This window comes from Rhipicephalus sanguineus, chromosome 5 (assembly GCF_013339695.2).
Source record: "Rhipicephalus sanguineus isolate Rsan-2018 chromosome 5, BIME_Rsan_1.4, whole genome shotgun sequence".
NCBI lineage: Eukaryota > Metazoa > Arthropoda > Arachnida > Ixodida > Ixodidae > Rhipicephalus > Rhipicephalus sanguineus.
Window position 1 is genome coordinate 105,119,217 of NC_051180.1, and position 18,261 is coordinate 105,137,477.

The 18,261-nt window shown below is 43.9% G+C and overlaps 2 protein-coding genes across 2 annotated transcripts; one reads left to right on the forward strand and one right to left on the reverse strand.

The window, feature by feature from the left end:
• Nucleotides 1-397: 397 nt before the first annotated feature.
• On the reverse strand, nt 398-7,988 carry LOC119394079 (non-homologous end-joining factor 1). The gene is made up of 6 exons (XM_037661301.2): nt 7,890-7,988; nt 7,599-7,808; nt 7,396-7,534; nt 7,264-7,325; nt 7,065-7,176; nt 398-3,831 (listed from the first exon to the last, which is right to left on the reverse strand). Exons 1-6 carry the CDS (start codon nt 7,956-7,958, stop codon nt 3,668-3,670), a joined length of 756 nt encoding a protein of 251 aa, XP_037517229.2. The 5' UTR covers nt 7,959-7,988; the 3' UTR covers nt 398-3,667.
• A 443-nt stretch (nt 7,989-8,431) lies between these two features.
• LOC119394080 (uncharacterized) lies at nt 8,432-18,040 on the forward strand. The gene is made up of 4 exons (XM_037661302.2): nt 8,432-8,572; nt 8,830-8,909; nt 15,565-15,735; nt 17,774-18,040. Exons 1-4 carry the CDS (start codon nt 8,506-8,508, stop codon nt 17,969-17,971), a joined length of 516 nt encoding a protein of 171 aa, XP_037517230.1. The 5' UTR covers nt 8,432-8,505; the 3' UTR covers nt 17,972-18,040.
• Nucleotides 18,041-18,261: the final 221 nt, after the last annotated feature.

The window sequence follows — 18,261 nt, forward strand, 5'->3', positions numbered from 1 at the left end:
AAGCACCCACATTGGTTCAATGTTTATCGCGCGCAGGGTCCCGATTTGAAAGCTGTGTTTTCAATGACACCAAAACTTGAGTGCACTTAATATTACGCTTTCCCTCTGTGTGGGGCACTAGTTCTTTATGGTTTTAGGCGGGTATTTCGAAGTAACTCAAAATTAATCTCACTTAGTGATGCTAGCATTAATTATACAATATGTTAGAGCATTTGCAATTCAATTTTGGGATTACCAAACACAAAGCTACAAATTACAGTAAAAAAGTCACAAGCAAAAATTTCGCTGTCAGGGGTCCTTTGATTGAGATGCTATTGTTAATGAAGACAACCACTTGAAGGGATGCAAAGGACACAGTTAACCAGGGCAGTCTGTTCTGTTTACTGCATTTGTACGATGTACGTAAACATGAGGAGCAATGCAACATAACAGTAATCCTACGGTAAATTCATACTTGCATTATTGGGACAGTAATCTGTCACTGTATACTTTTCGATAGAAATAATAGTTGTATTACTTTTGTCAGCAGTGTGTCGGGAGCCAGTTCACAAGAGCGCATGGTAGTTCTGGCTCACGGCTTGTCCATTTTACACGTACACAGGCTCGCCTACACAATGCCACATTCTATCCTGCACATGAAACACAAATGGCAAGGTTCAATCACTGAAAATCATAATTCTTTAAACAGATTCTAAGCAAAGCAGCATTTTATTTCGCCTTGCAGAGAACTGCCTGTGGCATATCAAAGTTCTAACCTATAACACCAATACCCACACTGGTAATGTGCAACTTCATACTATTGATATTCTACAGCACAGGTTTCATTTGCTCAGATGTACGGAAGACTGGCAATACATTTCTGACCTCTGTGAAGAATAAATTTCCTGTGTTCTGGTGTCTTGGCACAAAGACTAGAAATTCTGTGTCATAGCTATTCATGACACCTTTGCATACAATAATTTTTAAACCTAAAATTTGCATGAAGCAGTCTAACACAAATCTACAGTGTTCAAGAAGTTTCGCAAAGGTGTCATAACACCTTAGAATGAGAGAGAGCTGAGCTAGTTGGTATGTCTTCTAAAATACAGGGCATGCAAACACTTGACACAAGAAAAAGTCAAGACACCACAAATGCAACTAACAACTGCAAAAACGCACAACGGTGGAAAAAAAAAGAAGGCACGAAAGCGACAGGGAAAAAGACGTGTCGTAGATATTTCTTACATTTATTGCGCATCTCGCAGGCTAAATAAAGTGGGAACTAGATACGGTGTTGTTGTTACGGCTACTGATAAGCTGGGTAAGATTCGTGCAGCTGTGCCAAGAAAGAATGAGCGAGTACTGCCGTACAGGTGTGGTGTACAAGGTTCCTTTTAGCTGCGGCCATCTCTGTGTAGGATAGACGAACCGCTGTGTTAACCAGAGATTCAGGGGCGTAGCCAGTAATTTTTTTCACGGGGGGGGGGGGTTCAACCATACTTTATATATGTTCATGCATGCATTTGTATATGTGCGTGTATATATACGGAAGCAAATTGAAAATTTTCGGGGGGTTGGAACCCTCCCAACACCCCCCTGGCTACGCCCCTGCAGAGATTACTGGAACGTAAGAGATCACTAACCGGAAGCTCGCCTTCTAATCTATCTTTACATTACACGCCAAAATTCGATGAACGCGCAGTTTTGTACAGACACAAGAATGAAGAAACACGTCCAACGATTGAGGCATGACATATCAATAATAGTGGTAGTGCATGCATGAGTCAACCGTCGATCAACTTGTATACTTGTATAAAGAAGAAATCAAATGCCCCAACAGTTATCTTTCATGTAGACCCTCACGCGTGCGGGTTGATTGGTTTGCCTATTGCCTGGACATGCGCAGATAAGTTTTCGTGCCTTCTTTCTTTTCCGCCGTTGTGCACCTTTGCAGTTGTTAGGCAGCGTTTGTGGTGTCTTTACTTCTTTCTTGTGTTTAGAATGAATTGTCACAGCTGTTGTTAGCAAGAACCAACATAAGCTATGCCAATGAAAACACAATGGGCGAGCTCTTTACACAAACTCCCACAAAGCACTTACTGTAGAGCTATAAAAAAGCACATCTTGTTCGCTCAACACAATCCCTAGTAATCCTCGCACTCCAAAATAGTTGTTACATTCTAAAATTACCTTCTGTAGCACAGTGACAAAACTCATCCCAGCAAAGTTCAGGACCAGTATTTGTAACAGACTGCTGAAGCCCGTGAAACAATGTTTTTGTCTAGGCCATAGTCTGAAGCATTTTCTAGTCTCGCGTCATAAAGCCTGTGGCAATTTGTTCATGCTGCGTTAACTCTGTTGCATCAAAATTTTGTGACAATGCATGCCTGCACAGATAAGTTATGCTGGTTGTGACAATTCAGGTAATGCTTACATGGCGCCAAGGAACACTGAGCAAAACACATTATCATGGGGAAAAAACTGTCCCAATCTTAACTCTCAATACCCGCTAAGTTATTATTACGATTCTTTCTACCATAGCTATGACATAAAACTACGCAAAAGTTGTTTTAACACATTTGCAAAATGAATCATTAATACTGAACTACACTCAGACTCCTAAAGATTATCTCAAAATAACATTCAGAACATAAAATTGATTCCGTTTCAGTAAAATCGATATTGCGTGCATTACAGTAACAATTGCAGCATTATGGCAGCAGTGCACACATAAAATTTTTTGGTAAAATTCCTTACATGTATATATAAACAAGTGCAAACAACAATCCTATTTCACCCCTTAACCGTTTTGATATTTTGAGAAACTTTCTCCCTGAAATTCTGACTTTTATTAAAGATGAATATTTGCTTTACAAGAAGCAAGTTATTGATCTGGAAAAAAAATTTGAAGCACATATTAAGTCAAATTAGCATAACGACGTTAATTATTAATAGTTCATGTGAGAAGGCTGGCTTAATCAACAATAAAAAAAAAAAAAAGAAGAGCGCTGTCCGAAGATTCTCAGCATTCTCACAAAGATTTCATCATGCTGGCTATGACAAAAATCTTTCCTGCAACGACTGACCAATAACACACGTGCCGCCTCCCCTGAATGGAATTTTCAGAACACAAGTTGCCAAGAACATGTAAAACAGTGGCTGAAAGAAAAATAAATTAAGAGGTTAGTACTGCCATCTGAAGTAACATATGAACTAGCCCACAAACGAATGAGTCTCGTTTAAAATTCCCATGGGGAGATATCTCAAGCTGACAAGCTACACTCGTCCAAAACGGTGAAGGGGTTAAAATTAATAGATACATTGTTCAAAACACAATATGTGACACATTGCAAAATCGATCTAAATATAAAAATCGTAAACATCATGCACACTCTTATAACATTGCGAAAGCCGTGACCTTGTTAGAAATTTGACCATAAAATCAAATTGTGTGTGTGTGTGTGTGTGTACATATATATATATATATATAAATCTGACTACATTGTACATTGAAGATACCACGTGGTCCTTACGGATACATTGATGCATAACAACGAATAATTCCACTGGCATAGAACATTGTGACACAGTAAGCGAAAATCCTCTGCTAGAAAACGCCAAAGAGCAAATCATCTTGCTATTGTGCATTACAGGACAAATTTAAATACAATGACCGCTCTATAGAGTCCTAGAGCCTTAGGCGCTTTTTCGCTTTCTTGATCTTGGGTTTTTCAGGGGTTACTTCAGGAGACAGTGCCTTGCTCTGCACAGGCTTGCTGTTATACATGTCCTCAGTGGGCATGCTTGTCTGTTCACTAGACTCAGCAGGCAACTGCTTGTCGGATGGGCTGCCTGGAAGAAGATGGTACAAGGAATTTCACAATAACAAAATCTAAGAACAAGCGAACACTGCAGAGAGAAATTTCACAACTGCCACTTCAATGGCTATATGTATAAAAGGCGTTGTGGCTGGGAGCCAAAACATTGTAAATGTCGAGGCTTCACCCAAGGGGGGCAGAGTAGCAATTGTGATAGCAATGTATTACACAACTAAAACGACTGTTCACACAAAAAGTCAGGTGCCCAGATGCAAATGCAAGGGAAATGGAAAACACAAGTACCAATTGTGTTGTGGCATCTGTGTTGTCTGCTTCCCTTCTCTTTTGTCTGTAATGAATCCCTTGCCTGCTATATTCTGATGGTGCGGGCTGAGGCTTTATTCTTTTCATACCTCACAATAAAGAATGTAACGAATCCCGACCAACTAGCTCAACCTTCTGTGGTTCTATGACTTGTAGTTTTATTGGCCGTATACATTACAGTAAACATTGTCACCAATGAACCCAGCATAGCACCACAGGTACACAGGCAAGCATAAACAGATTTCATTCGATGAGTATAAACACTCGCTGTCACAGCACTGCTGTGATACCAGTGCAGGAGAGGTGAGCAAAAGATGTTGCCCCTACGTTCAGAGCATCTTCAAAACTTTCGGATAATGCAACCTACGACAGGAGTGCAGGAACAGAGAACATATGAAGTCACCACTTGTCTTGGTTGGCCCTATGTAGGGTTTTACGTGCCAAAACCACGATACGATTATGAGTCACACCATAGTAGAGGGCTCCAGAAATTTTGACCACCTGGTGTTCTTTTCTGTGCACCGACATTGTAGAGTACACGAGCCTCTGGCATTTCACCTCCTTCGAAATGCGACTGCCGTGGCTGGGACTGAACCTGCGACTTTCCAGTCAGCAGCCGAGCACCATGACCACTCTAGCACTGCAGTGGACAGGCCCAGTCCTTGCAGCTACCATAGATTAACGGCAAGACTGGGCACACAGGCCATATGTATGCTCAGACACACGAAAGGCAGGCTGCCACACCTAGGTTAGCTAGAGCAGGAGGCACATATCTACCTCCAAATGTTCAAGCAATACTGCTGCAGAATGCTTCATCAATGAGCAAGAAGTTTTGCTATGGCAGCCGCTTTCCTAAAAAGTGGTTTTTGTTTTGCTGCAGACAGAAATTATGGGCTAGCGAATGGACTGAACATGATCGTCTGCATAAATTTTGAACAATTTTTTTCATGCAACATAAAGAAGGTTGAGTGGTGATGTGAAAAACAAGACGCTTTGCGTGTAGAGTCTAAGACTTAAATGGGTCCTGCAACACTTTTTGAGCATGATCAGAAAACGCTGCCGATCGGTAGTCGAGGCTCCCGAGAACACGCGAGCCAGGAATTGTAGTGCAGCACGTGGCCTGGCATCTCAAAGCCAGCTACAAATCACTCCCTCCTCTCTCTACAAATGATGCCATATACCCAAAGTCACCGTTGTTGGCTGATTAGAGCATCGTAAGCTGCAGAGTTACCATGGCCGCCGCATGTTGCCGCCATGTGCCCGCACGCGATCACACTGAAAGTAAGCTGTGCGTTCGAAGAAAAAAAAAGAAAGGAAATTGCTCAAGGTCATGACACGTGCTGATGAAGGGCCGCATCTTCTTGCCTCCTTGTCATCCCCCTCCCTGCGTAGCTTTCAGCGCGCTCGCTGATACGAGAGGAGAGAGAAAGCGCTTGAAAAGTGCAACAAATCCCTGTATGAAGCATCATGTGCTAATAGTGAGACTATTCTATTATAACTCAGAACAGTATTACAGGGCCCCTTTAAGCCACCACTTCATGTTTGCCCTCTACAGCGATTGGCTATTATAGGCTAAGAAATGAGCTGAACACGTCTTTTCCCAGCTGTGCACATTTCCTAGGCTGCGCAGAATCGTGAAGTTGGAAAGGAATTAAAATGAAGTTCAACAAGGTTGAAAGCTGGGCTAGTTGGTCATTGATCATCATACTGTATAGGTGAAGTAGCACACCTCGACAAGGACAAAGTAGACGCGAAAGACACGACACTCGCTACTACTACACCTGTATGGTATGATGATGATGGAAAGGAATGGCTTTAGCACTGGGATGAGGGCAAGAAGGTGAGTAATAAGAATTATTGGCAGAGTTTCCATACCATTAATTTCACTAAGACAAGTCGCATTAGATGACATTTTCCTGAAATTATTTGTGAGGAGCGAGACACATCTGACATTTTCGTTAAAGATGCACTGCAGGGCTCCTTTAGAAGTGAGTTCACATGGCGGGTGGAATTGCATATTCCATTCGCAGACCTATAGTCGGATACAACTTAAGAAGGCAGGAGAGGCCCCACTCAGATGACCGAAGCACTAAAGAAATAGTCCTGCTCATGCACGCGCCTATGTTCTCCGAAGGTGGAGCCACCGGCCGTCCCGCTCATGACGTCAGTCCCGAGTGCGCACCCATTGGTGCAGGCTTGTGTTCATCCGCCTTTGATGAGGAAATGTCGCTGCCTCCTAAAGTCGTACCCAACTGCATGACATAGTTTAGTGGCACACTGCATGAACCCTATAGTGTTCCACATACTAAAAGTGTGCGGCATAGTTTTATCAGAGCCTATGACATTCAATCTGCAGTGTCAATATGTAATTGTCTGGTGCATCAGTTTATGCCGAGGTGCAGTACAATATCGTACAGACTTAATAATCGGTCGTGTCCTTTTTCAACAGTCGAAAACTGGTACTTCGCCACACTTTCTAAATCACCATGGCCGAGCTCCTTTTCTGTAATTTTTGCACTGGCAATGTCAGCTGTCCCTGCAAGACTGTAGAACAGAGACAATTGACCCTGATACATTCAATTAATATTTAAAGCAAAAGCTGCTTACAGATGGCTTGCACGTGACATCATGGATGCAGCTTCTGAAAGAACTGGGACTCCACGATGGCGGCTTTGATGACAAACAAGTTGCGTCTATGTGAAAGCAACGCGGCAGGAGTGCCTCTGTACGTGAATAATGAAAGAACCTGTATGTGATGTTTTGATAACATTAATGTGACATCGGAAACTTCGCGTCCCCAAATCCACCTATACATAGAAGTGTTTCTGGGGTATCAATGTTGTCCTAGTAAGATGAAAAAATCACGAACATTACAAAAACGTCTAGAGCGTATTCTTTATGTAACGGAATCACAACATAGAGAGATGCAAAAAATTAACATACTCGACTTCTGTGGACTCAGAGTGGACAGCTCTTGGTAAGCCTTCATAATTTTTCCGAGTTCGTCGCCAGCAAACGCACTTTCTGTCAAATTGGCGAAATGTCGCTTCAGCACCTGCGCGCAAAACAGCAATCAATTGGTTTCGCACACCAATAGTTCATATTACAAAGTATAGCTAAGCATAAGAGTGATATAACGTACCCCTTCGCGCGACATCTCTTCCTTGAACTCGGCCTCATCAAACGGTAGCGTGCGAAGACTTCCTGCAAGTAGTAAAAACAAATAATATTAATAAAAGATATGACTGAGGCGCTTTTGGATAGATTCGTTTACTTTTGGAGGCTCTCGCGCCTGATGAAGTGTAGTCCTTTATCTCGGCGTCTTTTTTGCTAAGCAACGCGAACAACCGTTCCCTCTGCTCCTTCATGGCCGCCAGCATCACGAGCATCGGAAGCGTAACCTGTGAATAGAACTGTCAAAGCGAAATGACACGTTAACCAATGTGACGCGAAAAGAAAGGCGCAACCTCAACTTACGTCATCAGCACTCTGGGCAGCCATCGTGAAATTCCAAAGGAACTTGACCTCTCCTATTGCCATGCTCAATGCGAACACCAGCGAACTTGAATCGATGGTCGCTGTCAGCTCGGGCGAGTGTTTGGAGCTGCGTTCAATCGCGGCTGTCAACCCATCTGAAAGGTGCCTCACGAGGCCTTTCGTCGTAACCTCGATCGAGGGGTTGAGGTCCTACAACAAAAAGAGCTAAATTACTGCCTTCTCATGACGCAACGAATGTCAAGCGCAACGGTCCGTTGTGCGCTTACTTGCCCTGCATCTGTCTTGGAGGGCGTCTTCATCGAGAGTTTCTTTGAAGAGGCACCTCAAGTTCGTAGCCATAATTGTGACAGTCGTCGGCGTTGTGGCGTACTTGACGAGACCGGAAAAGTTAAGGCAGGAAAAACTTTTCCATGGTATTGTAAACATCGCGTTCGCGTCAAGAGCGACAGCAGACGCTCCCTGCGCATCCATCACTTTGTTCGCTTTTGGATTCAATTTGTGGCTACGGCAAACTTGAAATGCTAAGGAAGTTAGTTTCGGTTTAGGTGTTGTCACTTGTTTCAGTGCCTACTTCAATTTATTGATACAATTATGAAATGTCAAGGAGGCTTGTGATCAAGCAGTTTCGTAAACTACAAACCGTGCATTTGAGAAGCTGACCTAAACAAAGTCTACGGGTCTTCACACTTCTCCGATCTTCTAGACAATTTTTCGAAGCTTCATTTCTGGCTACAATTGGCTTGTAATCGGCCGCAAACAGCACAAGTCGAAGCCGTGATTCAAAATGGTTTAAAATGGTCGCGCTTTTCGTTGTGCACTGATAGAGTAACATAGGTCATAAGTTCTGGTAGTTCCTCTCCTGCTTTCTGCAGTCAGGAGTGGAAATATGGGTGAAGATCTACGCGCTAGAGTTAATGAGTTGGAAGCTAACCTGAGGCAGGCGGCCGAGATTGGTAAGTCAGAGGTGCAATCGCGGAACGATGCTATTTCCGATTCCAATGCCATATTCTATGCTATTCTTATCATCCACCACTCGCGGCTGGCTGATCGCGTTGATAACGCGGACGGACCGTCGTTCTGACCACTGGCCAAGCGCGAAAAGCACGAAAAGCATTGGAATAAAGAATAGAATCGTTCCGCGATAGCACCCCAGCTTCATAATTTCGTTTGAATAGCGTTGCCTTGAAACTAAGGCGTTCGCTTATTTCAGGAAATGTTCTTATAACCAAGAATACGCACTTGGAAAAGGAGTTGGAAGAAACTCGTGAACGTTACTTCGCCAAGGTCGAGGTATGTTTCGCTTGCTCATGTGTATTTTTCGCAGTTCTGATCGCATTTCATGTTAATCAGTGATTCTACTACTGCGCCAAATTAGATTTACTGCGCCATCCTGATATCGACGGAAATTGCGACAAACTGCACCAGAGGCTTGAGTTTTTCAAAAATGCACCTGGTCGGAGCAGGCGCACTTCGGTTTTAATATGCGCAGCAACTGGGCCCGTCGCTGACGGCCCCAGGGTCGGAGCAGTCTCCTGATGGCTCGAGATAGCGCGCGCCGGCGACTGCGCCCTTTGAGCGACGTAGCCCCCCTCCCCTGACGACCCGTCATACTCCTTACGGAAGACGGGTGGGAGTTTCCTCTCTGTTTGATGAGCAATCGACGGCAGGCCTCGCACGCGGGCTGATGCGCCTCCGCGCGACGGAGACGGCCGGCTCGTTTCAACTCCGCTTCAGGCGCGTTTGTCACCAGCGCCCACAAACTTTTATTCGCGCGTAGAACATGTCATGCGCGGGGTGATGTTATCAATTTGGACTTTATACGGAAAATGACGGCAGCGGCGACGGCAAAAGCCAAATGTCCATATAATTGCTATCACAATAAAAAAAAAAGTTGAGCCATTCGTGCAAGGTGGATGACCAACGAAGCTGTTTAGCGCACGGCACAGAGGTGACATGGTGGAGGCCAGTTTGGAATATGATAGGTTGTGAACAGCCATGCTGTTAGCTTTCAGCGTGCAATAATAGTGCGAAAGCTTTAGATGCCTTATCAAATCCAAAAATTGATCCTCGGCGTCGGTGGCGTCGCGTCAACACGAGTGATGGAAAAAAAATCATTACGTTATGATGTCATCGTGACGTCTAGATTGCGGAAACTTGTGGCGTCATCGTGATGTCACGTGATGACATCATCACATTGCTTTGCACTGCCTCCGTGATCGTTGCGCCCAACACCTCCTATACTTTGAGATGCCTGGCGCGTCAGCGCCGATTCCTCCGCGCGACCCTCTCCCCTTTACGCGCGCCACCGCCGCGGCGCGGCGCTGTGTTCTAACACTATCGTGCGCCTTGCTGGCATGGCGAGCGCCCGCACAGTGGCGCAGATGGGTGTGAGAACAGCAATACAAATTTTTTTCACCACCTGTAACAGCTGCTCTGAGCTTCTTGAACGACCAAGCAGGGCACACATGTGATGCCAAGTTTGAAATTTTGCACCTACAGTGGAGTTTATGACGAACAGGCACAGGTGGTTCGTTCTAATGGATGTGAGCAACTGTGAGCAGCATATTCACCAGAACAACCCGGACACCAGGCAGTTTTCAGACGCAGAAGATCCCAGACTTCACTGGCTGGAGCTCGTCTTTTTCGAGTACCTCGAAATGCTAAAGGAAGCTAGTTCACCCGAAAATTTTCTCAACCATGCCCTAGTTTTCACCACACTTTCCAACCTGCAATGCATACAGTATCTGCTGAATGAGTGCGACTTCACGTTTGTACTCACAAGGAAATTCTCAAGCGATTCGATAAAATCATTGTTGCCGTTGCAAATCATTGTTTGACGTCACGGATGTGAGAAGTGCTGTTTCTGGACTAGAAAAAATTTTGAAGACAGGAATAGTCGCACATCCGACAGAAGCAACGTCAACAGCTCTACTACCTTGTGCTCTTCCCAGGCTGTTCGTGGAAGTGAAGTGAGGGGCAGCACAGTAGCTGTCTGTGCGAACACCAAAAGGGCGCAACAAACGCTGCGAGAAGTTTGCTTGTCATCGAAGCCTTTTTTGCCGACTCCCGATATGGCAGCCATAGCACTTGTTGGGGGCTACATAGCTCGCGCAGTGAGCGAAAGAAGTGCGTGTGAGAACTGTGTGTCTTTACTGAAAATTGGCAGCGCAAACAAACGGGACGTCTGCGCCTGTTTGTGTTCCTCTTCTGTGTCACAAACAGGCGCAGACGTCCCGTTTGTTTGCGCTGCCAATTTTCAGTATGAACCTATACCAACTTGCCCGCCTTTCAACACTTCTGTGTGTCTTTAGTTAGGAAAGCAAAAGGAAACTGCTGTGGATGGGTTGATTTTCCCCCAAGACAGGGTATACGCCTCTACTACCCGACACAAGAACTCATTACAGTTCTTTACGGACTGAAGAAATACGTGGAGATAATGCTGTCAGACAGAAAAGCCCTTCTGAAACCAATGGAGCAGTGTTTGCAGCACAGTGTCAGTGCAATCACAGGCTTGCCTGTGTTGAAATGTAAAAGCTGCAATGATGACCAAAGAGAGGCTTTTGTGAAAGCAATATGCAAAAAATTATGAAGCCCCTATTTTCAAACCATGCATTAGACATAAGTGACAGAAATGCAGTGGCTAAAATGTATCACAACAAGCCGCTGTCACGTAAAGTACTGAAGCTTTGAAACGGCATATATTGGTTCTGTTCTTTTTTTTTTTTTTTTTTTTTTTAGTGAAGTGATTTGTGCATCTGTGTTCCTTCACTGTCCTATTCGAATTCGCGCTACCTAATATTGAAGAATGTAAGCACTACATATAAGCTTAATGTGTTTGGTGTTGGTAACACCTATGTTGCTGTTGGCATCGTTAAGCAGCTGTAAACAACTGGTTATATAATACGTGGGCGTCTCTTCAAAATATGTGTGTCCGTATATCATTTGCACATTTCTCTAGCGTCATTCCGCAACATTTCGCTCAATGTGAGAAATTGCGACACAGTCACCGTCCTGCGCATGCTTCGCATAACATCGATTCCCGCGGTACGTGGGATCTGCCGAATTTTTTTCTTCATAGCTCGAGCTGCTGCTATTTTGTATAGCTGTGATATTTACTCCCGTGATAAAATATATACATGTTCCCTTTTTTGTTTACAATGTTCTGGTCATTATCTGCATGAACCTGTAGTTGATCTTGCTTTGCATCGATGTTATTTCCTTTTTTATGTTGAAGCAATATCTATTCGTATTATCACCTTTCTGTGATATTGCGTTACCTGCAGCACGCCGCAGCTCTTGGCAGAGAATGCTTAGCCTGCCTTTTGCTACAATGAATAAACATTGTGGTATTGTAGTTCCACTTTATTGACTTTTTATTTTCGTTTTTGACATTATTTTCACTCTGCTAAGCCCTACACACCTTGAAGCAAAAAAAAAATTCACAAATTGAGGGCTCCGAAGCTCCACAGAGCGACTGGCGCAGTGACTTTCTGTGGCGGAGCCGGCGGAGCGTAGTGTCAGAAGCTGGCGCCGCCTCGCGGCAATCCGGTAAAACACGGTGGCTGCGGGCGAACAATAGGATAGCGGCCAACGTGCCAGGCATCTCAAAGTATAGGAGGCGTTGGTTGCGCCAATCATGGAGGCAGTGCAAAACCAGGTGAGGTGCAGAAAGCTTGCAACGCCTTCGATCCTGGAGGCGGTGCAAAACCACGTTAGGTGCAGAAAGTCTTCAGAGGGAGGCGGGGGATGATCAATACATAGAGTGAGAAGAAAAAGATGGTGGCTTTTGCCTTCGAGTCGTCTTTTTGAGCTTTTTTTTTTTCTTTTCACTGCTCCATAGAGGGCATGAGAGGGTTTTCGGTGTACAAACAAAATGTCCTACCCATGTACAGCATCTCTGTAAAAGGAAAACGAAGTTGGTTAAATCATGTAGTCCCCCGTTGAGCGCACTTTCGCGGAAGCTCGACTTGAAGTGGATCTCCATCTTCCAGGCAACACGGCATATGCGTAAACGATAGTCTGGAAGCACTGCGAGCATGCCCTTGCTACAACACAGAGATGCCTTAGAGAGAGGGAAGGGAGTGCCGCAGGAGGTTGGATTTTGAAGCTAGCTAAGCGACGTCACGTTGCGCCCAGCAGTACAGTCAATCAAGAAGAAAAAGAACCTGGCTTTTGCCTTGCAGTCAATTTAGGGTAATGCATTAGGGACAGCATGACTCTTTAGCATTGAGGCACTTTGTACGTCGCGGCGTTTGTCTACTACGTAATCAAGTGTTGGACGAACACTCGTCTGGCGAGGGAACATACTGGTGCAGAAAACATACACTCGCCAAGGTGGAAAAAAAAGAACAAAGCATTGACGTTTTGGGCCCTGTACGTGTCCCCTGATCAGAATGAAGAAGTCGGCATGGGCATGCGGCTATTTATCGGCTATTTGTGTGAAAGGTCTGCTGATAACGACAGATGTATTTAGAGTGCTATTTCATAAAGTACAATTTTACTGATGCAATATTCTGTTTATTTGCTAACGTCACAAATAATCACTGAAGAGGTTATTCCAGAACACTTAACTGCATGAAGCCCTTATTTTTACATTATTGAGTGAAATATGGAGTGCTCCTGAGATTACTTTCTTCATGAGATTTGCAATGAATCGAAATATTTCTAGCTCTTCGTAAGAGCCCCATAATATAATTGTTCAGGTGCTTGAATGTAAATGCAACTTGCTTCTTCAGTATACTCCAGGATGAGAAGTTAGCTGGTCCAGAGTGCTCCAAGATTGAAATTCTTGCTGCTTAAAAATTGCTCCAAATCGGAAGTCCTCGGTAGCAACACTGTGTTATTCTTCTATTTTGTCGCACCTAATCAGGCATCCCGTCGGTAGCGGTGGTGTCCGAACCAGTGAGCAGGGGTGCAAATAATGAAAAGGTTGTGCCAAAGGTTTCACTACACAAGCACTTTGTTTTTTCGAAGGCACCCCCTTAATTTGTAGTTCATCGCCAGCCACAGTGGTCTAGTGGTTAAGGTGCTCGATTGCTGACCTGCAGGTCGCGGGATCGAATCCCGGCCGCGGCGGCCGCATTTTTGGTGGAGGCGAAAATGCTAGAGGCCCGTGTACTTAGATTTATGTGCACGTAAAAGAACCCCAAATGGTCAAAATTTCCGGAGCCCTCCACTACAGCGTCTGTCACAATCGTATCGTGGTTTTGGGATGTTAAACCCCAACTTGTATTATTAATTTGTAATAATCTTTTTTGTATCCATAAGAAATTTTGTTTAAGATGCGGAAGAAAATGTGAAAGGTTTAATTTCAAATACATGATATCCAGTCTCATGTTGTTCAGTTTTGTATTGTCACGACTAAAAGCTGGCATCACGACGATAGAGGACAACAAAGTGGGGAACAAAAGGAGCATTCTTTATTGCTATGTAGACTAATCATTCTTCAGTTTTTTTTTTATACCTTATGCGAACGATTAATTCCTCGTCCTTCGTCTCAATTTTAAATTTTCCCTAATGTTAACCGCCGTTTTCGTGGCCAATCCCCCATAGTGGGTAAGCACCAATCATTAGGCAAGCAAGCAAGGAACCACCGTTCCTCTGAGGAAGACTAGACTGTAGCGTCTGCTCTTGTGATCTCGGAATACAGACCTTGTCTTTTCCTTATCGCATCGTGGTCCTTTGTCCCGTTCTTTTCACATTGTGACAATATGTTCATAAGTACTGCTTGTTTTCTTGTATAGGTGAACTACCAATTTTTCTCAATCTTTGTCATGAAGTCACAACATTGCTTATCCTACGCAATCACATCAACACAAATAAAAAAATTCAAATCCCCCCACTGCAAAGCATTCTCATGCATGCAACAGCACTTCGGGCCACTTAATCTCCCAGATAATTGTACGAACTTCTGTGCGGTTGCATTAACTTTGGATATTTGTCTCCAATCTGCTGATATGGTTACAAGGTCACATTGTGGTGGTGCAAATTCATCTGAATCGGACTTCAACTTTGAATGGATGTGGCACCTTCCAAAGCGGTGATCTATGAAGGACACCAGATTGCGCTTTCAGCTTTATTTAACTTCTCTTGAAAATGCAAAACATGCCCACTCAAATGACATGTCTGCTTTATTATATAAAGTGACTTGCAATACTAGCGTTCTTATTACAAAGTTCACCTATAACAAAATATTAAGAGTTGCCTAATATAGATCTCGAGCACCCTTTTCAATTGGCGTGCATCATAGCTTAACTGGATATGCAGCATAAAATGGTGTTCCTATAGATGGCGTGCACTGACATCACTGAACACCATGTTGGTGCACCGCATGGTAGGGCGTAAGGTTTGTGACGTTGCATTAATGTTATCATTAGATCGGTTGCAGGTTCTTTTGTCAATGATGCACAGAGGCCAATAATATTGTGGCTTCATCGTGATCATGTTGAAGAGGGTAATCGCAATATTATTATGCTGCTTTTACATCATCAAAGGTGCCATGTTGTAGAACTAGCACGTTGTAAGCTGCGTCTATGACGTCACATGCAAGCTATCTTTATAAGGCTCGACATAATTTAACAATAAGACAGGTTTGTCAAAACATTTTGGTGCACACAAGTATGGCATTTCTGTAGTCTCAGCATTGCTTTCAGAAATGAATCCCTTTTAATTAACAATGATGATTTTCTGTCTCTCGGCGCACCAGATACGGTTTTAAAGCGTGGACACAGTGGTCGTGGGGTTTCAACAAAGTTATGAATTGCAAAGTGTAGGTGTGATGTGGCTGCAAAAGGGCCTAAAAACTGAGGCCCAGAACCTAAGAACATGCTAAATCATAAGCAGCAAGTTCTCTAGACACCACAGTTTATTATGCATGAGTTTTCATGACTGTTAGTAAATGGGGCAGCATATGTTCGCGAAAATGCGAGTGTGTTTGACTTTGCAGAAACTGGAACAGGAGCTGCACAGTACACGGATGAAACTGGAATGCAGCACTGAAACGGAGAAAGGCCTCAATGCTGATCTGGAGCATGCCATCGATCAGCTTGCTAAATCAAAGAAAGAATCCTCGGCTTATAAAGCGGCACTCCAAAAGCTTCAAGCTGCTTTCGATGAGGTGAAACTTCTGACTGTTGACTCTGTTGCTGCAAAAAAATTTTTGTGCAGACTTCTATTTCTCATTTCTCTGCATTTTAAAGATGTTCCTGCCATTGCTACTACAACCGAATCTTCACATACTGAACATGTACGTAACAGATTGCAGGATATAATGAAAAGTCTAAAATCTCTCGCCAATATCATTCTGCAATAAACATGTGCTTATAATGAATGCAACAACATTACCTTATTTTTCTTGTTTAAATCCAAAAATTGCTCCACTTAAGCTTTCTGAACCAAACTGTTTGGTTTCTTTTTAGAAAATGTGCAACCTTTCATAATTTCAAGTCAGTGTGGAAATAGAAGCTAAAATTGCGATGAAAATGCAGTCTTTTGGAACATTCGGATCATTTTGCTTCAATAATCTGCATTTGTTACGTCACAGTGCTCCAGTACAATGCTAAATTACAATACAATTGTACGCCAATACAATGCTAAATAAACCTGAAGCGTTTTATGGTGAATCTGTAAAATGCTCTAAAATGGCCTTTTTGCTTGCATTAAAAATATGTTACAAAAGTAATGGTGGCTGCTACAAATGGGAATGCATATCAAAGCTCAATCTTTACAAGGTATTTAGATGGAGTTTCTGCTTTTTTTAATTAGAATTAATTTTTAAGATCTTTTTCTTTCACATTATGGGCTTTTCAAATGATGCTCAGGCTCACAAAAAAAAATTTATTTCACACAGAATATTTTTAGAATGCATTTCCTCAGACCTAACATACGTTCGGCTTTAAAGGGCCAGTAAACAGGCTTCGACTTTTTTCTTTACACCCCCAAACAAGCTCACTAATTTGTACAGTAGACCACGGTGATCACGTTTTGTGAATATTACAGCGCTACGCGCAGCGCAGACCCTCCATTTCGAAAAAAAAAAATTCCCGCGCCTCTTTCCTATGCCTGTCCAATCCTCCTAGTACTCTCAGTGACAAAATCTTGCCCATGGGAAACATTACATACCACTGAGCTTGTTGATTGGTCCTTTGCACTATGAAACTGCGCCTTGGACCCTGCGGTGATGCAGTTTTGGCCGCGCAGTCCGCGTTTTCATTTTCCTGTGTGGCCCTCCGACGTACTGGTACATAGTCTCAGGCTCTACCAAACAAGTTGTATTGGCAGAACGAAAGCCTCAGAGATGAAGAGGCGTCTCGTGACTTTACCGCTAGGGGAAGGGTGCATACCTCACCAGTGCCTCGTACTCCTCGCACCATGCTTCCTCCCCACTCTGCATGACACGGGGGGGAAGACTTCCTCGGTCGTTGGCTGCGCGCCGATGACGTAATCGCTGACGTCGTGTTACGTTGACGAAGTGGGCGTAGTCGTGACAAAGCGCTACGCTTGCCCCCGCTTCGCTGCCAGAGAAGGGTGGGAAGAACGAGCGAGAAACGGAAACCAGCCAATGATGGTCGTTCCATACCCTGTAACTTCTTTAATACAGCACTTATTTGCGAAGTTCTTGCGGCAGCATGTTCACATTGTGCAAGTGCGCAGTTATTTCTCCATTAAAAATTTTGAACCACGAGGTTGTTTACTGGCCCTTTAAAAAAAATGCAACTGTAGATGGCAGAGTTTAAGATAGTGCTTTTTGATGCGCGTTGAAGCAGACGATGAAAAGGTTTGTGAGGTGTGCTTCCTAACATAGAAACATTATAACAGTATGCGGGCATGGCATCTGTATCCTTGCGCCAAAAAGCAATAGGATATATTTAATGCATTTTGATTAGCACGCACGTGTAATGTTTACGTTGATCACCATTTCCTGCAAGGCCTAGTCTTTTCCACCTCTCGCATCTGGCCGATTCCATTGGTAGCACAATCAGACTTCCGCTTTGCCATTGCAAAACAAGAAACGACAACAGCATCATGGAAACGCTCCACTACATAATGACAGCCCGGCACTGGTTTTTATTTGACATGTCCATGGGCACACACTCTTTTCAGACTATCGACAACTAGCTGATGCTGTTGCACTGGTACTGTGTACTGTCTTGCAGAAGGACAGCGCATCATCGGACCAGGCCCTAATGGCCGATAATGAGAAGCTCCAGAAGCAAATACGTCGCCTCGAAGAGCAGCTGTGTGAAAGTCGGCAAATGAACGAGCGCCTCCTGATGCACAACACCAGTGCCTCTGCCAGCAGCCCGAGACCCTGGAGTCCTCGCGAGTCGTGTTCGAGCAAGAAGTTCAACTAGTGATCGAACAACTGCACAATGAAATAGCCGAGCTGAAGGTGAGAGCACCCGTAGATCTATGTGGGCACACTCTCGCTACATTTGGGAACTCTAAGTAAGTGCACTGCTACGTTTCTGCGCAAACTGGAAACAGTGTGGTGTTGTCATTGACGGGTGGGGAATTCAGTGATAGACGGTGTGCGAAATTGTACCTGTTCTAAATATTAACGGAGGTTTTGGCCACTCGGGATTACTCGAATCACGCACTTATGTTGGCCATTCCTCGAGCCTCGATCAATCACGTATGGCCT